Source organism: Lissotriton helveticus, chromosome 8, assembly GCF_964261635.1.
Source record: "Lissotriton helveticus chromosome 8, aLisHel1.1, whole genome shotgun sequence".
Taxonomy (NCBI): Eukaryota; Metazoa; Chordata; class Amphibia; order Caudata; family Salamandridae; genus Lissotriton; species Lissotriton helveticus.
In genome coordinates this window covers 277,822,991-277,845,789 of record NC_136069.1, presented here as the reverse complement: position 1 = coordinate 277,845,789, position 22,799 = coordinate 277,822,991, and the positions used below count along the sequence as shown (strand labels likewise).

Below are 22,799 nucleotides of genomic sequence, written 5' to 3'. Positions count from 1 at the left end.
TGGCGGAACAGATACCGGTTCCTCTAAAATACCCAGACCTCGGTTGTTACATAGGGTGAATGTATGACATTGTTCTGCATTCTGTCCATCATTTGTTCTTTTTGCATTTGTCACCCTGTGTGGAACAGGTATGCCCAGATGTGGGTCCGTTCTCTCCATGTCATTGGAGCCAAGCTATCCTGGCTGAAGAGGGCTGAAAGCCCGAAACTGGTCCTAGGATGCTTGTTTCCAGTCCAGGGAGGACCTGGCCTGGCAGTTCGGGCTGGACTGTTCCCGTGGGGCGCAGGGTCAAAACTGATTTGCATATGGCTGGGTCCATACTGGAATGGCATGGTGAGCAAAAAACGATGGATTTATGCCCAGATCTCTGTACTGGGGTTAATGTATGACATTGTTCTGCATTCTGGCCATCAATTGTTCTTTTTGCATTGGTTGTTACACAGCCATTCCCAGCAGCGGCTGTGGAGAATACGGAGAAACATCTGTGCTCGAGTGACCTGATCTGGGAGGTGTTGCAGGGATCGTTGTCTGCGATTGCAGGCAACAGTGATGTTGCGTCTCCCAGCCAGGACACATAAACATTTGGCTCATCGTGTGCTGGGAAATATTCATCCATTTTCGAATTTTCAACAAACCGAACCTTTTGCTAAAACTGCATGGCTTTCAGTCACTCATAGTTGTTTGAACTATCTATATGAATTTATTTTAGTATAACTTCTACCGCTTAAGATAGGATTTTAGCATTTTTTTGCATTTTTTCTCTTTTTAGTTTTAAAATATTTTTTAAACGCACTAGTTGTTTTGAACTAATTAGTTGCTTGGGTGCATATGCCTAGAAGTACGTTAAAATGTTTAATATGTCGTTCAGTCGGATGAGGAGTGAGTGTTATGTTTCATATAGGTACCCCAATATAGGCTCAGATAGTCACCTAACCTTTCACCTATATTCTCCCCTACCATTACACTACATAACGGTTCTTGGGACTGACCTTTTACCTAGTTACAGTACTGCTAACAGGGCGTGGGGGTTTCCCTGAAAACTAGCCTCATCCATTATGCATGAGCATTCTTGGAAACTCAGCAGGACTACCATCTACTGCATAATAACTATGTATAAAGGTAATTTCCTCCGTCATCCTAAGTCCGACATGACACAGCAAGGTAGAACACCTGAGGGTACCACTCTGGGTCTGTAAACACCATATCTATCTTGCTGTGGTAGTCGGAGGAGGAAAGGACTTGCATGCCGACACCCTGACGCAAGATACTGAAGTTCCTGCATGCAGACACTCCAGCTCGCAGTGGTCTGACATCCCTTGCGGGGTGTCCATCTCGAAACCAAGACTGGTTCCCACAGTCTCTCATTTCAGGTAATGGGGATGACCTTATACTATAGGGATTCTTGGCTTTACATCCATATACATTGTAGGTACACTTAGGTACATCTAGTTAGGGTTGCATCCTAGGAGTACGCATTATTACTGTCATGTATTTATATACTTGCCTGTATTAATTGTTTTAGCATGATGGTAGAAATCTACCATCCTTTTTCTCTGTTAGTCCTTCTAATCATTTATATCTGTTTCTGTCTAATGGTTGTTTCAGCACACCTATTTTACACTAGAATGACGCTGGTTCAATAAATGCTTATTGAAAAACAGCCCCACCGTTTATTCTGTGTATCTCTGTGAGACAAAGTAAGCATGAGTGACTGAGCGAAAAGTATTGCACTGTTTACACGATCCTGAGGGTTTAATGTTGTCATGTTCGATAGTTGCTAAGAACTAATCTCTCCTTGGAAAGAGAGGTTGCTAATGGCACTGTGAGATAGCTGGTATACAGGCTAACATACTCGGTAGGGGTGTCTAGAATCAGTCCGGACACTAGTCCTACTGTCTATGTTGACTAAACGTGCAGATCCTATATAGGTTTATAGGAACTACACAACAGTTATCACATAAACTGTTCAGCTCTCAGCACACAATACAACACACACTACATACGGCAAGTGTCCTCTTTAGACCAGGCATGGGTTTGTATGGGAGTGCTTGAGATTGTGTATTATACTATGTTTTATGCCTTTGACTCAAGTGCTCTGAAAATAAATAAGTCTTTTGTTTGTCTCTTTAGGGGCTTGTATTGAAGTGACAGGCAATATCTGTGCCACTGATGATTCTGCCCTTCGTAAAGGACTGTTTATTCAGCAGCACTATTGGGAAAGTAATAGTTTCCACTAGAGTTGCAGTACATATTCGGCATCTCAGCTTGTCATGCCAGGAGTGGTCGGCTCATCCCCTCCAGCCTTTTTACCTTAAGTGTTCATACTTACTGGGTTTCATTTGTCCCCGTAATAGAGCTACGAGCTCTAGAACAGGCAGTAAAAACAAAACTGCGTTGGTTGCATTGAACAGCTTGACAGCTGACGGGAGGGTGTGTGGACTTGGCACCGTTTCCGCTAACAGCAGTAAGTTAAAGGGTGTATTGCATGGAGCGGCTCATCAAAGCCGTCTGAAGACTTCAGCTGGCCATGTGCCTTTCCTGTACCTTCTAGTTAGACTTGCACTGGGACACAGCCAGCAAGAGCACAGGGCAGTCTCTTAGTGTGACCTTGTGACCATGTCAGGTTATCCTCTGTAACGGTGCCATTAGCGAAGCTGTCAAGCTCTACTGTTGAGAGATTCCCCTATTCTTTTTTTCTTGAGTCTCTGACAGTCAATTGAGATGAGTGGTGAAGACCGCAGAGGTAGCCGCAGTATCCAGGGCTTTATATTGTTTGGGATGGAAAAAGTGTGTTGGAGGGTGTGTCCTTTAAAGGGGGCGTGGCCTATGTAATTAGGGTCGTGGCTTTGAAACAAACAATTTCTATGATTCCCATGGTATATCACATGACCCTGTTTGTGCCTCTTATCAGCTTTCTGTTATTGCATCCAGATATGTAATACAAAATACACTTAAAACCACAACAGACAAAAAATAGTGCCACGGCAAACAGTAAAAAGCCCAATTAAGCCCCAAACAAATCATTTATTGAAGATAGCCATCATGGCAATCATAAAGTAGGTATCCTTAATCGCAGAGAACCTATTAGATGCTTCATCCTCGCAACCTCATCCCACCCTGGTAAGATGGTGCTACCTGGGTAGACAGAACCCCTTTTAACAAGAACTCCTTCTCAACGGGGTTGAGTAACCCCTGGCAGTACCATTTTACCATGATGGGATGAGGTCGTCGACGATGAAGCATGCCACATATAGTGGTTGAGGCTTCCTCATCCAATGTAATAGGTTCTCTATGATTAATAATACCCCCTTTATGATTGTTACGAGTACTGTCTTTGATACATGATTTATTAGAGGCCTAATTGGGCTTTATATTGCTCCCACTGTTCAGAAATCGATCATTGTTTTGCCCGTTAGATTACAGACATGAATATAGGCCCCCGTTTTAATGTACATTTTTAGGTCTGGCGTGGTGTGGCAGCGCATGCGCTGCTCGCCTTGTGAGATTTATTGTTAACAAGGACTTTCAGAAGAAGGCTATAAGCCCCGCCCCTCATTTCCGTTGGCTGGCGTCACCGTTTATGCTAAACCGTTTATGCTAAACGGTGGCCTGCCATTGGAAATTAGTGTTTTCTGTGGACGCCCTTTCGCTTCCGAGCCGGACTCTGTGGCCTGCTATGCGTCTGTCGCAAAGCACTTTGTTATCTTTATGGTGCCATGTGTTTCTAACACATGGCCCCATATAGATAAGAGATCGATGCTTGTTTTTTTACCCAGGGCGAGCAGGCAAACCTAGGCGATGTTTGGGTAAGGCGTGTCCTTGCGAGAGCTTATGTCTTTCATCCGTGTGTACACCGGAATCCTGGATGCGTACATGCCGCCATCTTATGTCCCAATCGAAGCAGAAAGCGTTTCCACCTCTAAGCTGTCTGTGGGCAGCACGAAGTCAAACAACAGTTGTGTCTGCAGTCACTGCAGAGAGGCCAAAGACTGAATGGGCATAGAACACGATTAACAAACCTTCCTGTGGGATTCAGTGACGTGACAACTTATCTGTACTGTTCCAGGGCAAGGTGGAGGTATTTTGGATTAGTTGTACTTGGGCTCGCTTTCGTCTGAGAAGTGACGGTACTCTACAAGTGAAAGTATTGTACCTCTGCTGACAATTTCAGAGTCTCTCCCTCTCAAAATCAAGACGTGCAGGTACAGTACCGGGCCGGTCCATTTAAAACACTCTGGCTCTGGGGCTGTTCGATCCGAGGGCTCCGTGGGTCAGATCGTACCAATGACGCTGGTGTGTGTTCTGGGGTCCAAGTCCTGAGACAGGAAGTACTTCTTGAGGTCAGACTACAGACAGGCGGTTTTGGTAGATGCTAAACGGCGATGAGTCCGAGTCCTGAAACCCATCTAACATGTGATAGTTAGAACAGTTGTGTCTGCAGTCTCCACAGAGAGGTCAAAGACTGAATGGGCATAGAACACAATTAGCAAACCTTCCTGTGGGATTCAGTGAGATGACAACGTATCTGTACTTTCATGGTCTTTCAAACACTCCCTTACACACTAGTTCTTATTCTCTTTTGTACTTCTCACTGTTTTTCCTCTGTTGCCGTCACACGCTCTCCTTTTCTTTCTTACACCTTCGTGTCCGCAATCTACTTGGAGCTTTTTTTTTTAATTCTCTGGACTTGATTCTCTCACACTCTTTGTCTTGCTCTAGCCTAATAATTCCCCTCTTTTATTTTCTCTGACACTCTCTTGTGGTTTTTCTTTCTTTCTTTCTTTCTTTTTTTCTTTCTTCCCCCTCTTATCTTTCCTTCTTTCATCTCATCTTCCTTCTTTCTTTCTTTTTTCTTTCTTTGTGTCTTTCTTTTTTTCCCAATGCTTCTTTCTTTCTTGTTCCTTCTTTCTCTCTCTGCCTCACTATCTCTCTCTCTCTCTGCCTCACTATTTCTCTCTCTCCCTTTCCCTCTTTCTCTTTCACTCCGTATCTCTCTCTCCCCCTTTCTCTTTCCTATCTCTTATTATCATTTTCATATATCCTTTACTTTATAAGCACATAAAAGTACAGGATAGTTACTCCATGAAGGAAGGACACTATCTAAAAGGATAAATGAGAGCAGCCCAAGGCTGTTAAGACACTCCTGTGTTCTTAATTTAAATGACAAAAGTGTTCCTTAATTGGGTCTCGGAAATCCCTGCTTCGCCAGACCGCTTAATATTTTGGCCTCCTTCCTTATTCTTACACCCCTTGAATTACTCTTTCTGGAGCCCAGTGACTTTTGGTTGTAGTAAGTGGTAATCAGGATTGTGCTCCCCGCCAGAGTGTTATGATTTGGTGTCTTGAGAAAATGGGGTTTACATCCAAAAGTACAAAAGGTGTGCCAGTACGTTGTCTTTGCCTAATATTTCGTTGTATCTTTATTTCATCTTTGACCTTATTTTACAAGATCAAATGGCAGTCAAAAAGAATGTCAGGCTTCAGCCAGGTTTGAACGGGGCCATTCAGACCCAAAGCTTCAGTGTGCCTGTGACTCAGTGTGCCTGCGTGTTTGATCACATGATTCGGTGCACCCGTGTGCCTCTATGTATTAGTGTGTCTGTCTCACGGGGTGCGTATGTTTCTCAGCGTGTGCATGCATGTGTGCTTATTTGTAGTGCAGTTTCTACGTATGTCTGTATGCGGGGGTCAACCGGGGGTAAAAGACATTGTCATTTACAATGCCATTACTTGATTAATGCTTCACGAAGGGAAAAAAGCAATAACATTTTCAGTGCCAATAGCTCAAAACAATGTCATTGCGAAACCTATTGCATTGTAAATGCTTGTTAATTACTACCCGTGATGAGACCCGGATGGACCCGACCCACTTAAAGACCTGGCAGTACCAATAATAAACGCACTTTTCAACTGATGCGTACTCTGTGTCCTCTGGTTTACATAGTCTGCTTCATCTGAGCACTGCAATGTTATACCTCAGTTCAGCAATTCTATGATGCCATCGTTGTTTTGAAGTTATTTGTTCACCAAAAGGACGAGATTTCAGATTCTGATCTATTAACTTTCTTTTTCGGGCCTATGTCAAAGTGTTACTTGGTGTCACATCTAGGGCGTGTCACACACAGGCGCACTCCAGGCGTGGCGCCGGACCACTTGCCTCCATTTTGTTATGCTGTTGCCGGCATACTTAATTTTTTACTTTTAATTTTCTGTCTTACAATGGAGGTCTGCCATGTTAGAATAGTATATTAGAAAATGCAAAAAAATGCCACCGGTGTGCGTCAACCCATGTGCACACATACATCTAGGTGCATACATACGTATTAGCGCTCATCTTTGAATGGCTTTTCTGTAAAAACCTATGCCAAGATGTCAGGTCATGTGTGTGTATGACGGACTGGTGCAAAAAGAACAGATGATGCACGGAATGCTGAACCAATCAAACATTGACCCCCATTCGTAGATCTGGGTTAAAGCCTTTGATTTTTTGCAGGGCAGGACAGGCCATTCCGGTTTAGACTCAGCCATATGCAGGCAGTCTTGACCCGTCTCCCCATGGGAACAACTCAGCCTGAACTGCCAGGCCGGGTCCTCCCTGGACCAAAAACAAGCATCCTGGAACCGATTTCAGGATTTCACCCCTCATCAGCCAGGCTAGGTGAATCTGCTGGTATAGTTAGCATGTGACCCATGTCTGGGCATACCTTTGCCACTTAGGGAAACAAATGAAACAAGCATTGGAAATGCAATAGGGCTCGCATTAGAAGAGTTGGAGCTATTGGTCTTGTAAATCTAATAATTTTTTAAGTATTCATTTTGTTATTGTAAATGGCAATATTTATATAATTTGCAAATGTGACACCTATAGCATTATTTAATTTTTTTTGTGTCATTTGTAATAAAGCTTGAAACAATGACAGAACATATTTGAACAAGTGATGCTGTGGTTGCGCTGAGTGATGGTGTGGTTGCGCTGAGTGATGGTGTGGTTGCGCTCAGTGATACTGTGGTTGCGCTGAGTGATGCTGTGGTTGCGCTGAGTGATGCTGTGGATGCGCTGAGTGATGCTGTGGTTGTGCTGAGTGATGCTGTGGTTGCGTTGAGTGATGCTGTGGTTGCATTCAGCCAAAAAAAAACATCCTGCCAAATAAAAAAACACGGTTTTCCGCATCGCAGACACTTAAGAAAAAAGTATTTGCTTGCACAAGGCCACTGCATAAAATAAAGTTACTAAAATTAACTCACTGAACCTATAATGTTTACAAAATCATACATGCTGAAATCACAGGCGGGTGCGTAAACACATAAGGTAACATGCACGCAAACACACACCAGAAGCTCAAACATATGCAGAAAACATGCACACGCACACAAACGTTTCACACACACACACGACAGAAGGCAGGAAGGTTTAGAAGGTAATTGGACCCAGAGCAGGGAGAGTGGCCTGAGCACAACGAGTTGCAACACAGCCGTGGAACAAAAGCTTGGCCACCATGTCAACAGATGAAAGGAAACCTGATCCAAGACATAATAACTGTGCCCTAATGCACGTAATAGCATAAAACGAAAGTGTGTATGTGCACCTCCAAGACGAGACAGCAGCTGCCAGAGTCCCTCGCCTTCTATGGCGGTGAGAGGTGTTTATTGACAGAATTGTGAGAAGCAGCTGATGTAAACAAGACTGAAGAATTGTGATGACCTGCTGCATTAACTATAAAGTAGCAAAGAATAGTATCTCTCACAACGTGTTTTAAAAAAACTGAACACCTCCAGAGGGCAGCAGAATGAGTCGGGGCATCGCATTGCCAGACTGATTGGCAAGAAATTCCGTAATAAATTTTTTTTAAAAACAAGCAAGAGCTATCAGATGTATGCAGGAACAGGCTGCCAGATGGTGCGAAAGATAGCATTTACAAAACAGTGTTTGAAGCAGCCAGAAAGGGCTTGGCGGACCGCAGGCTTTTCAACGAGCTCTGCTCTTCATCATGTCTGTCACTGCTGCTGCCTGCCCGCAAGCTTTTACTGCCAGCAGCTACAAGCAAATGCATACAAACATATACACAGACACACGCACACACATACACACAGGCGGGTGCGTAAACACATAAGGTAACATGCACGCAAACACACACCAGAAGCTCAAACATATGCAGAAAACATGCACACGCACACACACAAAGGTTTCACACACATACGACAAAGCCAGGATGGGCTGTGGCATGGGTGACCAGCCTGCCGTTTCTGCTAGTGCCGGGCCTCACATTGCATCACATATTCGGCCGAAACTGCAGTGTAATTAAATGAAGCATGTTCTACTCATGGAGTTCACACAGATCACTGCAAGGCCTTCTCTGGTATGTGATGCCAGATTAACGCGGGAGATGTGTGCCATAGCTTCCAATGAGTTTCACAATTCACTGTAAACACATGTTAACGAAATGTGAGCATACTTTGCAATGGGGGCACTGGTGTACAGTGTTGATAATGAAAACCCAATAGTTAAATTTTTTATGCTGTGTAAACCATCGCATTGCGACCTCATGCATGCAAGTTCTTTACGCTTGTACATAGGCAGGTGAGTTAGAGGTGAAAGTTTGTGTACACCAAAAAGACGCACGATTACTCTGATTCCTATCGGTATTTCCCCCGAAAACAATGTGAAACCATGTAGTTTTTAACAACATAATCCAAGAAACGGAACAAAATCAGTGCGCAGAACGCAGCAAGCTCTCTAGGAAAACAATATCCGTTGAAAACACAGTGTTGATAATGAAAACACAATAATTAATTATTTTATGCTGTGTAAACCATCGCATTGCGACCTCGTGCATGCAAGTTCTTTAGAGGCTGCTACGATGTTAAACAAGCTGTCGCACAGGGAAGTGAAGTGAATAAATTAGGGGAGGAGAAGCACACGCTGAGAATCTTGTGGGAGGGAGGCTGGGCTGCCTTTGATGTGGTAATGCGAGGCAGGCGGCTGGTGGCATTGTGCACGCGCTTTTTAGGGCTTGCGCTTGCGCAATGACCTAAAAAGCACATGCACTTCATGGAATCGGCAGTGGAATCGTGCTTGGTTAAACTCTGGATAAGCCACTATAGAGCTTCACCAGCTATGCGCCTGCGCATCAGCAGGCGAGTCCTAAAAAGAACAGATAAAGAACGGAATACTGAACCAATCAAACATCCAACCCTAGAGCTGGGGGAAATCCATCCTTTTTTTTGAGCGCCACACTTTTCCAGTTTAGAGCCATCCATATGCAAATCAGTCTTGACCCTGCTCATCTTTCAATGGCTATTCTGTCTTTGAAAACCCTATTCCAAGATGTCAGGTCATGCGTGCGCATGCTTTATGACGGACTGGTGGCTGTTTTGACATGTTAATGTCAATGAAAAAAGGATTGGCAACGCAAATACGGCTGCTTTTTCAAGCCGAGGCCTACTGGCTTTGGTTCTTTTAAATCTTCATATAAGCATGTTCTTATTGATCCGTCGTTTTCCACAGATTTATTGTAAAAGATATGCAAGACTTAATTGTGCTCAAGTGTGGTCAGCCTTCCCCAAGTGCTTCAGTTTGTTTTAAAAGGTGCAGCAAGCGTATAATTAATGTAACATATTTGAATGACTTTCCCGTTGTTTTCGATATCACCTTTGTTCTGTTTGACGCCACTCGAAAGGTTCACGATGCTCAATCGAACAGTAGATGTTGCAAATGCAACGTTTTTTACTATTTAAAAATGAACCTCATGTTATTTTGCAGGCGAACATTCTGTCTCGGGAGCTGAACCCTTACTGGAGAGATGGTGGTACAGGGCTGCCGCCAGAGGAGGGTGATGCAGCGCCAGTTAAAAGAGGTAAAGACACCGTTTCATCACTTTGTCCATGCCAGCAGTTTAAGAATGCATGACGTTTCCACCTCTGATGATCCTGTTTATAACTTGCTTGTTTGCTTTCTTGCGATAACGGTTTATCCCGTTTTGTAGGAACAATAACTTTTCCATTAAAGAAACAACACCTCGTATAGGCCGTTAGCATGAAAATATATGCCTAAATCCCTAGAATTGAAATGCTTTATTCCTCCCTGAAATGTTTGACTCCTCCCAGTTTTACGCTGATGACTGACAGGTGCAGTATGCTTAATTGGGGTGCAAATGTTTACACTGATGTGACTGCTAATTCCACTCTACCTATAATTTATAACTCCCAATGTTTTGACCTTCCTTTATTTCTCATTGGCTTCGGAATCCTCTGTTTTGAAACTAATTAAAGTAAAGCAAGATTCTGCCAGGAAAGATAAATTGTCGTGAACTCATTTGGTTCCTTTCATTCCATTACCCAAATTACAGCTTTAAAATATTCAGCTACTAAAAGATGTGATTCACATATAGATGAAGTACTGGGAGGTAGCGGGCTGAAAGAAATTGTATTTGAGTTAGTGAGGCAAATGAGAAAATCTCAGACATGGAAATATGTTGGCATAGAGATAGATTGTACCTGTTTTACTATAACATTCGGTAATTTCATATTTCTGTTCGCTGTTGTGACATTGTTTGGAAGCAGACCTATTTAATATCCATGTGAAGTATTTAAAGATTCCACTTTACACCGCGTGCACCCTCTAGCAATGCTCTATTATTTCCATGTATGCACTAATCAAACATTTTTCAATGGAAAGATTTACTCAGTGGATAGTTATGATTGACCGAATACCTTTGAGGTCTGGCCTAGAAACTGCTTTCGACTTTTGCCACTTCCTGTAGCCACAACATATCATCAAACATAAACACGGGGGTCTTTCAATATGCCCTCGTCAGCCTTTGGTACTATTCACATTTCGTTACAGGCAGACACAGCACAAATATGGGGCAGTAGGTCACCGTTTGCCTGCTTTCTTGCACTGTGAATTGTGGTGTTTTTACTGATCAAAAAGAAGGGCAATTCTGAAGCAGAGCTAGTTGTGGGCTAATGATTTTTCTTTCCCTTCTTTACACTTTTCTGTATTTTTTTTATTCATCCTGCAGTGTTAAAACTATGTCTTTATATAGTAAACAAGCTGGTGAATTTGCATTTCCCCAATAAGGATCATATTTTCTTTTGATGGGCATTAAAACTAACAAGGATTTTATCCATCCCTGTTTAAGTACACCTGCCTGCTAGGAAGCACTCGTACTGTTCTAGTAAAATGAGTGAGTTTTTTTTAATTTAAAAGTTTATTGCTACCACATTTAGGTGCGGACATGCTTTCTTTTATTTTTCTTTTCGTAAAATATGCTTTCAAAGAAAGGTAATAAAAAAAGTACCATCCCACAGGCTTGCCAATGCAGCGGCCAATGCTTTTCAAAAATTTGTCGTAACCTAAAGTTCCCTCTTTTGCTTTTCAGAACATGAAGATGATGCGAGTAGTATTTGGTTGGAATTGCTCACTTTCAAAGAGACAATTTTACTGTGTTGTGATCTGAAATATTTGTCATCCTTTAAGTGGTGAAGTAAACCAAAACATCTGAAACCGAAAGGAGTGTCTTCTGATTACTATACAAATGCAGCTAGTTAGGTAGTGCCAACTCCCCATCTAATCAGGTCGAAAGATGCATATCCAGTGAGGAATGAAATTAAAAGACTGTTGCAATTGAAGTGAACATTCAGTTCATGTGCCTATATATCAATAGACACTTAAGTTGTTTCATATCACCTTAAATAAAAAATCAAGGAATAAAATCAGGTCCACAGCCATGTAATTGTGAGAAAATAAGCCAAATCCGGCAACAATTTTAATAAAATCATGGCTAAAAATTTACAAGTATGTGGATGGTGACTGATATATATTCTACTGGCGGTCACCAATAGGTAGTTCTAGTTAAGACCAAAGTTTCCATTGGAAAAGCTTTTTTTTCTTTTGCCAATAACTTTGGTGTCGCATGACAAATCTTTACAACATTTTCAAAAAACTTCCACTTTTTTGTTCTGCTGCTGTGTTAAAAATTTTGGGGTGATTCGTCAAGCAGTGGCCAAGGAAAACAAGCATTTACAATGCAACGGTTTCGCCTTTGGAGAAGTTTACATTGCCAATAGTTTAACCTCTCCCAAATGTGAGAACTATTGTACCCTACGGACGACCTCAGCAGACAGCAATTACTACCACACACACACACACACTGGAGCAGTCACACACACACACTGGAGCAGTCACACACACTGGAGCAGTCACACACACTGGAGCAGTCACACACACACACACACACACACTGGAGCAGTCACACACACACACTGGAGCAGTCACACACACACACACACACACACTGGAGCAGTCACACACACACACACACTGGAGCAGTCACATACACACACACACACACACACACTCTGGAGCAGTCACATACACACGCACATACTCTGGAGCAGTCACATACACACACACCCAAGAGCAGTCACACACACACACCCCCAGGAGCAGTCACACACACACACACACCCAGGAGCAGTCACACACACACACACCCGAAACCTAAAAACCTCCCGCCCATGCTCATTACTTGATAAACAGTACCACCGCCGCCCTCCTACTTGCATTGACAGAATATCACGATACATTTTTCATACCATGTTACATGTATCCCCAAGTTTTGGTTCATCCACATGAATCTCGTGAACCTACCAGGCACTTTAAGAGAACGTATTTACACCGGACACCAGGGTTGGGGGGAGATTCATTTCTATTTAAAGGAGTCCGGAGCACCTACCCAGCAGTATTTCTTCCTCCTGTGACCGCCTGTTTACACCCCGAGGCTCGTGCTACGGTGAGAACACAGGGCAGCACATAGTATTAAACATAGGCAGTGCACACTTCAAAAACGCCAGAATAAGGGACACCGGGCCTTTAAATTCATACCAGTTTCTTGCACGTTTCTATATACAATTCCATACAAGTAAGGCAAGAAAATGCCCACGCATGGGAATTTTGAAAGTCTGGTTTGATTACAAACGCATCTAAGTGCTGCACATAAAAATAACGTTTCAGTAAGACTCGGAAAACAACGAGGGGACCAGGAGATCTGAAAAACAGGCATGTTAAACGTGAATAAAAACAGAATGCACAAGTTCCAATAGCTTTACCATCTAAGACTGGCCAAAAGACAGTCACCCGAGAAACCCCCAGAGAGACCTGCTTCAAAGGAGGATGAAAACACAGCACAGCAGCGAGGGAAGCGGGCAACACTCCCACTGGGGGAGGCAGCCTCTGGAGTAAAAAAAAAGTGAGGACAAATTCAGACGCTATGTTTTCAAGTCGTTTGAAAACTGATACTAAAAGGTCCTGTCGTGCATTTTCTGAGCACCAGAATTTCCCTTAAACCTGCTACCAACACTAGCCTCCCCGTTACAGAAATGTGCTTTGAGGGGAAAAAACGAACAAACAAAACATTTTGCACTGCCCGCACATCCGAACACCGAATCAACTTCTTACATTAGAAAGCAAAAAGCACAAAAGGTAAGGCAGTTTTAGACAGCTCCGAGCAACTCTCTCCATAAACGTGAATCAGACTGGAGACCACTGTTTTGCAAGTGTCCAGCAACAACTGTCCAGGGGTGAAAAACTGTCCATTGAATAGGTGCAACCAGTTCGCCGCACATAAACCGCATGTGCTGCTTTAAGACTTCCACCCAAACGAAACCTACAAACTAAAGATGGTCTTAATTAACAAGAATCACCAATTACAAACACATTTCTTAGATTGGAAGTTACCATTAGTTTGTCATTTCCCATGTTCTTGTGTAGTGCTACCCATGTTAGTACACTCCTCCTTTGCATCACCAGAGGTACAGGCGAAAACAAAGACACGGACAGCGGGCTGGAGGGGGCGAAAAGAAAGACACGGACAGCGGGCGGGAGGGGGGCAAATCAATCAAAGGTTGGGAGGTGCACTACTAGGATAATCAGTAGTTTAGGCTTAAGTTTGGTAGGTGGGTGGGGTGCTCTCCCAGGTGGCGTCACCGTCCAGTGACGCTGAGAGGTACAAAGGAGTTGTGTGCACGCATTAATGTGAGTGCATCCCTGGATGGAGGCACACCGTGGGGTTCTAAACAGTTAGACTCCAATCAAGTTTATGATAGTTTCTTTGCATTTTATTTCATGAAGAAAAAGTTTTTTTGATATTCACATCATATCAGGTTCATTTAATGTTCACAAGCGTCTTGCATGTGGGTTAATTAATTCCACTCCCTATGCATTTCAGGCGGAGCCCTTTATCAAGGGGTATCTACAAGGGATGAAGAAGAATGGGATATCCATTACTATGACGTAAATGGAGGGTATGTGCATTCAAGGTTTACTGACAGTGAGGTGCCTAAAATCAAAACAAATGTGAGGACGATGCAAACGAGTGATATGTGCTAAGAAGTGATGGTGAAAAACACAGGATAGTGAACACCGGGTACAGGGTGATATCCGTTTTAGTTGGCGGTGAGTGAAGTGCTCAAAGACATAAATCGAAACGTAAGTAAAGCGTCAGAAAATAAAGCTACCATGTGAAAATACAAAGCTACCATGCAAAAAAACCAAACGTGTGGGTTAATAGTAGCGGTGTTTAATAAAGAAGCTGCTAGATGAACACTCACGGTGTAGGCTCGAAACGGGCCAGCTTTAACGTGATTCTAAAAAAACGGGATGGAGATCGACTTTAACAAAGTGCACTAATGGAGCGGAGCTCCTTAGCGTAGCCGTGAATGTTAACTCGAGGTTTCACTTACATGAAGTAGAAAACGTTGTTCGCTAGAATTCGGGGTACGTGAAGGTGAAGAGTGATTCCCCTGGAAGGTTAGGTGACGAGCCGATCGCCGGTAATATATTTAATAAACTCGCATGTGATAGGTTAGGGTGTGCGCAATAAAAAAGAAAGATGGACTAACGAGAAAAAGTTGCGGCGGAGGTAAAAATATACGACGGACTAAGTGGCTAGAGTGGTGAGATGGATAGTTGGGTAACAGTGACATTGCATGTAAAGATAAGGAAAATAAAAATAAGAAGGGAGGATAATAGCAAATAAGGTAATAGAATAAAGAATTCATAAATTAAGGGTAAACCAAAAGACAATGGGATAAAAAGGTGTATGAACAGGGCTTAGCAGGGGGGTGAAAAACACACGGACAGCGGGCGGGAGGGGGGTGAAAAACACACGGACAGCGGGCGGGAGGGGGCAAAGACACGGACAGCGGGCGGGAGGGGGCAAAGACACGGACAGCGGGCGGGAGGGGGGTGAAAAACACACGGACAGCGGGCGGGAGGGGGCAAAGACACGGACAGCGGGCGGGAGGGGGCAAAGACACGGACAGCGGGCGGGAGGGGGGTGAAAAACACACGGACAGCGGGCGGGAGGGGGCAAAGACACGGACAGCGGGCGGGAGGGGGCAAAGACACGGACAGCGGGCGAGAGGTGAAAAAGACACGGACAGCGGGCGAGAGGTGAAAAAGACACGGACAGCGGGCGGGAGGGGGGTGAAAAACACACGGACAGCGGGCGGGAGGGGGCAAAGACACGGACAGCGGGCGGGAGGGGGCAAAGACACGGACAGCGGGCGGGAGGGGGGTGAAAAACACACGGACAGCGGGCGGGAGGGGGCAAAGACACGGACAGCGGGCGGGAGGGGGCAAAGACACGGACAGCGGGCGAGAGGTGAAAAAGACACGGACAGCGGGCGAGAGGTGAAAAAGACACGGACAGCGGGCGGGAGGGGGCAAAGACACGGACAGCGGGCGGGAGGGGGCAAAGACACTGACAGCGGGCGGGAGGGGGGTGAAAAACACACGGACAGCGGGCGGGAGGGGGCAAAGACACGGACAGCGGGCGGGAGGGGGCAAAGACACTGACAGCGGGCGGGAGGGGGCAAAGACACTGACAGCGGGCGGGAGGGGGCAAAGACACGGACAGCGGGCGGGAGGGGGCAAAGACACGGACAGCGGGCGAGAGGTGAAAAAGACACGGACAGCGGGCGGGAGGGGGCAAAGACACGGACAGCGGGCGGGAGGGGGCAAAGACACGGACAGCGGGCGAGAGGTGAAAAAGACACGGACAGCGGGCGAGAGGTGAAAAAGACACGGACAGCGGGCGGGAGGGGGCAAAGACACGGACAGCGGGCGGGAGGGGGGTGAAAAACACACGGACAGCGGGCGGGAGGGGGCAAAGACACGGACAGCGGGCGGGAGGGGGCAAAGACACGGACAGCGGGCGAGAGGTGAAAAAGACACGGACAGCGGGCGAGAGGTGAAAAAGACACGGACAGCGGGCGAGAGGGGGCAAAGACACTGACAGCGGGCGGGAGGGGGGTGAAAAACACACGGACAGCGGGCGGGAGGGGGCAAAGACACGGACAGCGGGCGGGAGGGGGCAAAGACACTGACAGCGGGCGGGAGGGGGGTGAAAAACACACGGACAGCGGGCGGGAGGGGGCAAAGACACGGACAGCGGGCGGGAGGTGAAAAAGACACGGACAGCGGGCGGGAGGGGGCAAAGACACGGACAGCGGGCGGGAGGGGGGTGAAAAACACACGGACAGCGGGCGGGAGGGGGCAAAGACACGGACAGCGGGCGGGAGGGGCACAACTTACCTCATAAAGGAGAGAACAAACAAACAAGTCAGGTCCCGGGCCGCGCTGTGATTGGCTGACGTCACGGGGGTGTCCCGGGCCGGCAGCCAATCACAGCGCGGCCCGGGAATGACGTCACGGGGGTGTCCCGGGCCGGCAGCCAATCGCAGCGCGGCCCGGGACAAAGGGGCGGGGCTTAAAAAAAGCACCAGAAACGCCCCCGAATCGCGTTTTCAAGAGAAAGCGCGATTGACAGCCTCTGCCTCCCAATGGCTAGCCTCCATTTATGGAGCTAGCCAATTGGAAACAGAGGCTGTCCTAACCTCACTATTAAAAACAACAGATTTCGATCTGGGAGGGGCTTCGCCCCTCGCCAGGTTACGAAACCTAAAAAGGGGGTCCCAAAACGCGTTTTCTCCATGTTATGTCTATGGGGAACGGAATTACACCAAATTGGCAAAAAGCTAGATGTTGGTCTAGAAAGCGTGCTTTTTGTGATTTGGTGTAAATCCGTTCAGTAGTTTCAGAGATATTTAAGTAAAAAAGATATAGATATCTGAGAGCCCCAAATCCTACTGTAACCCTACTGAAATTTGATTGGCTGCCAACACTTCAATCACGAAGTTTTGGCGGCCGTCTTGGGACTCGGTTGAACCGGGTCACACAAAATATGTAAGAAAAGAAAAGGGGTCAGGGTAGAAACACCTAGACCCTGTAGGCCGCGGTATGTGGTGGGAAGGGGGAGGTGAGTTCCAAAGAAAGCATTTAATGAAAAAAAGTTAGGCCGGATCCACTGATCCGGCCTAAAAAAAAACTAAGCCTCTCCTTTTATGATCAGCCCCCAGGTGGGCTAGGGCCCGGTGGATTATGGAAAAAGGAGTGGGGTGCACGCCACCCCCACCTAGGGTCTATTATCCCCCACGGAACACCACTCCCGGGGCTTCTTTTGTTTTAATGGGGGGGGGGCTCTCTGATCCCCCCTAGCTCTGGGGACTTCTACTTCCGTGAGGCATAACTTTAAATAGAATGCAAGGGGGCGCGCGTCTCGGGGACCACCACCTCCCTGGGGCAAATTAGAAGATTAGAGAGGGGTCACGCAGCCCCCTCTTGTAACCCTAGATTACCATGGGGCCCGCCACCGCTCAGGGCTTCTGCAATGTTCTGGGGTGCCCATCCCGGGGACATTGCTGTTTGCTATCGCGTGGCGGGAGCACCTCTTCTGCTCCGCTTCTAGTGAGCGAGAGCAGAAAATGCTCTCGCTTACTAGAAGCGGAGCAGAATTGCTTTTAAACACACGGAGCTGCATGTTAGCAGTTCCCTATGTGTATAAGCAATGCCAACTCATACAGCAGGTGGGGAGCCAGCAGGTACCGTGGGGGACTCGAGGCTCGCCCCACGAACCCCCAACCTTTAAAAAGCGGGTGCCCTACCATGGCACCCACACTACAGGCGCAGCCCGGGGGATGAGGTCCCTAGGGCTGAAAGCGGCCCAGGTGAGCGGGCCACGCGCCTCCCTTTCCTTAAAAAAAGAAAAAAAACAAGCAAGGTGCCGGAGGCCACATCTCCTTCCCTAACACTCTGCTAACGTGCCTTCTAGTGGGCTGACGGTTGGGGTATGAAGTCCCCTTAACTTCAGAGGGTTCTTGGGGGCAAATAAGACCCCCTGTTAACTTCTGTAAGTCCAGCACCATGGGATTGCTAAGAGGTCTTGGGTGCACTTCATCCCCCAGCCAGCAGTGCGTCAGAAAGCACGTTTGCAGAGTGGTGGAGAAAGAGGGCATGGCCTTCGAAGGCCTCTAGAATATTGCGCTGTGTGGGACTAACGGGAGGTAACAGGAGTAGTTGTTGTCCCCCAAAGACGTCTTTGTGGGCCAACTACCCCTCCTGTAATCTTCAGCAAGTCCTACACAGCGGGATTCCTGAGAGCTGGTTAGTAACAAAGGTTATAGGGACATTATAGTAAGGAATTAGCATTTAAAAAACCTTAGAAATTCACTGGAAAAACCAAAGGTTACAAGGATGTTCTAGTTAGGAAATGGAATAAAGGTTAGACTCAGGTTTCACTCGTACAAAACCAGTGAATTTTAGCTGTTACAGTTAGTGAGCAAACTATAACTCATGCCCCGCAGTGCACTGCTTATGACCTCACACATTACATCACTCATGACCTGGTCAGTGACATCACTGATGACATCTCAAATAGCATCACTGATGCCAGCATCCACAAAATCACTAATGCTCCCACTCACACCCCCATAAAACCATTCATACACCGTCTCAGTCACCCACACAACCATTCACAAACCCATTCACAGACCCATACCAGTACTTACACAGCCACTCACAAATTCACTCACTTACCCACACAGCCACTCACACACCTGCTCACTCACCAATAGTCACACAGCCACATACCCATACAGTTACACCCCTACTTACTCTTACATATACTAGCAGGTACTCACTCACCTATACAGTCACTGATAAAAGCACACACTCACCCATACAGCCACTCTCACACTCACTCACTCATAGTCACTCGTATACCCAGTCACTCACCTATACTGCCTTTCACATATCCAGTTACTCACCCATATACCACTGACACATCCACTCACTCAGTCATTCACTACCCATTCACACACTCACTCACACACTCACTAACCCATACAGCCACTGACTCACCCACTCACTCATCCATACAGGCAGTCACACACCACCTCACCCACCCACACAGACACTCATACGGGTACTCAGACAACCAATCAATCAGTCATATAACCACTTACACACCCATACTTCCACTTGGACCCCAACTGACAGACTGATACAAACATTCACAAAACCATTCTCTCACCCATACCTTTACAAAGACACCTAATCACTCACTTATGCAGTCAGTCAGGCACTCACTGAATTATCCATACAGGGACTCGTACACCCACTGATATAACAATATCAAGTTTTGCTTCTATGTTTATAATGTTGCAAATTTGCGTTCGAGGCATATGAGCTGCAGATTGTACACTTAGCATTAGATCGCCACCTGGTGTTGGGCTCGGATGATTGCATGTTGTTGTCATCTTGGAAGAAGTCTTTGAAGGTCCATGTGTCCCTGAGGAAGATTCTGATGATCTCCAGATCGTATCTGAGGCAGACGACTCCGATGACACCATACCATTAGGTCAACGCTTGAGTACGACCGTACCCCAGCCCCAACACCTAAACCAAAGGCTAAGGTCAGAACTCTGCCTTCGGGGCCTAGTCGAGACCGAGACATTGCTTCAAATGCCCCGCCATCGAGCCCGGCTCCGAACAAAATATTAAAGCCTTCTGGTAGCTCCATACCGAGCAAACCGCACGTGCCGATATGACCAGCTCCCTCAGCAACGAAACCGAAAGAAGTCCCGGTTCCGAAAAAGACCCAGAAACTGTCGACTTCTAAAGACATTACGGCACCAAAACCAATGAAACCTGCTTCCACCCCAAAATCTTCGGTGCCAAAACCCCCAAAACCTGTTTCCGATGCCTCCAAGCCCTCGAACCCGGCCTCGACTCCGAAAACAATAACTTCGATGCCGAAAAGTACGCCACAGGACTATACAACAACACCTAAGGCTAAAGACAAGCAGAAACCAGGCTCGGAGCCGAAAAAATAGGCGCCGAAAGCAATTTACAAAAAAAGCTTTTTACTTCTGATCCTTTGCAAAAGAGGATATACATAGACCCAGAAACAGGACATGTTTCCACCACACCACAGAGGAAGTCAGATACAGCACCTACACCTCCAGTGCCTGTCAAGAAGAAGGACTTTGCCACATCTCCTATGCACCCTTCTTCTCCTGCTCTCCCTTTAAACATTTCACCTCCAAATTCTCCTCTTCATTCTCCACAGCATACACCTCCTCAGGATGCTGATGATGATCAGTATAGCATGGGTGGGAGGGAAAGACCCGGATGACCCTTTTCCCTACCCAAGAGTTTCACCAGACTGGGAGTATCCAAACCCACAGGATATACCTGATATTCCTGACCCACATATATATCCATCTAAACCACCTCCTCCAGAAGACAATATTGGGTTTGGACACTTAATTAATAGGGCTGCCATCTATCACAATGTCACCATGCATTCAGATGAGGCAGAAGAGGGCTTCTTACTAGACACTTTTAAACAATCCCAAAAAACTGTGCAAATACTGCCAATGATTAAATGAGTCATTAAACATGCACCAGAAGTGTTTAAAGATCCTGTACGGGCTAGAATCATAAACCCAAGGAGTGAGAAAAAGTACAGAGCAGATCCTGGGGATCCTGCTTACATTAAAGGACAGCTACCCTTAGACTCTCTAGTAGTTTCCAACGCTAGGAAAAGGGGAAATTCACAAACATAAGGTGACACACCACCTCCTCATAAAGAATTAAAGATCATAGATGCTTCAGGGTAAAGAATAGCTGCCCAAGCTAGTAATGCATGGCGCATTTAAACACCAGTGTCCTCCTTAGACGTCACGCGTGGCTACGCATTTCAGGATTTAAGAGGTACAGACTACTATCTTAAATCAACCATTCAACTAACAACAATTGTTTGGTCCAGAAGTAGACATAGCTCTTGCTTGAAAAAATTAAAAAAGACACTGACACAGCCAAATCTATGGGAGCTCTGCAGTCCACCCAAGCAAGAGGCTCCTTTCGTCGCTCCTTTTACAGAGGAGGCTCCAAACAAGCTGGAGCAGACAATTCGGCTTCCTTTAAAACAAATACACAAGCATCCTCTAATAAAGGATACTTAAGAGGGGGCTACAGAGGTAATAAGAATAAAGGAAGAGTTCGAGGTAACGACAACAATCGATCCTCTTCCACCACTAAACAGTGACTTCCTTCAGCTCCCCCAACAGCATACCACTCCTGTAGGGGTGAGATTAACACAGTTCCTACCTGTCTGGAATTCCATCACAACAGACAAGTGGGTAAAACAGATTATCCAGTATGGTTACTGCCTAGAGCTTACAGCTACCCCTCCAAATATATCACCCAGACAGCGTCCAATGTCCACAGAACATCTAACACTGCTCCAACAAGAAGTTCTTTCATTGCTACAAAAAGATGCAATAGAGCTAGTTCCATTGCAACATCAAGGAACAGGGGTCTACTCACTCTACTTCCTAATACCCAAAAAGGATGGGACACTAAGACCAATTCTAGATTTAAGGCCTCTCAATCAGTATATACACTCAGATCATTTTCACATGGTCACTTTACAACAAGTGCTCCCGTTATTGCAACAAGGCGATTTCCTCACCACACTAGACCTCAAAGACGCCTACTTTCACATTTCCATACATCCTTCTCACAGGAAGTATCTCAGGTTTGTGCTAGAAGGACAACACTATCAATTCAAAGTCCTTCCATTCCGGGTCACAACTGCTCCAAGAGTGTTCACAAAGTGGCTAGCAGTAGTAGCAGCACATCTCAGAAGACAACATATCCATGTCTTCCCATACTTAGACGATTGGCTCATAAAGGCCAAGTCATTCAGCCAGTGTGTTCAACACACATCTCACACAAGTCAGACACTGCACAACTTGGGGTTTACAATAAACCACACCAAGTCACATCTACAGCCCTCTCATGTCGGGGCTCGAAAAATTCACTCGACCGCTCTCATTTGAGAGTGAGATTGATTAAGGACGAGCTATTTTTAGGTCCTACTCGCCCTTTCTGATGAGTAGGAATACAAACTGGACACTTGACCTCTGCCTCTGAAAGCAAAGGAAATGTGACAAGATAGCAAGATTTAAAGGCATCTTTATTGCTCACAAAGTAAATGAGCAATAAAAATGCTTTTAAATATTGTTAACTTGTCACTTTTGCTCAGTTAAGTTAGGTCGAGGAGATTTTGTAGTTTACTAGACCTGCAGGTCTAGTGCATTTTTTGTGATTTGTCTAGCCCTGCATGAACATCAATACCTAGGGGCTACCATAAACACCAACACAGCTCTAGTTTATGCCAGTCCAGCCAGGATACAGAGCATTCAAGCCTTAGTTACAAGGTTTCAAAAGGAGCACTCTCTCCCAGCCAGAGTGTTCATGCAACTAATAGACATGATGGCATCTTGCATTTTTATTGTACCATATGGAAGACTGCAAATGTGCCCATTGCAGGAATGTCTAGCACATCAGTGGAATCAGGCACAAGGACAACTGACAGACCTTGTGTTGG

At 45.8% G+C, this 22,799-nt stretch overlaps 1 protein-coding gene across 1 annotated transcript in view; it reads left to right on the top strand.

The window, feature by feature from the left end:
- The window catches only part of CWF19L2 (CWF19 like cell cycle control factor 2), a 1,282,529-nt gene that overhangs the window by 387,098 nt on the left and 872,632 nt on the right, over nucleotides 1-22,799 (top strand). Inside the window, exon 6 of the mRNA XM_078657031.1 lies at nucleotides 9,761-9,854. Coding sequence (XP_078513157.1) covers nucleotides 9,761-9,854 — 94 coding nt within the window. The remainder of the gene's footprint in view (nucleotides 1-9,760; nucleotides 9,855-22,799) is intronic.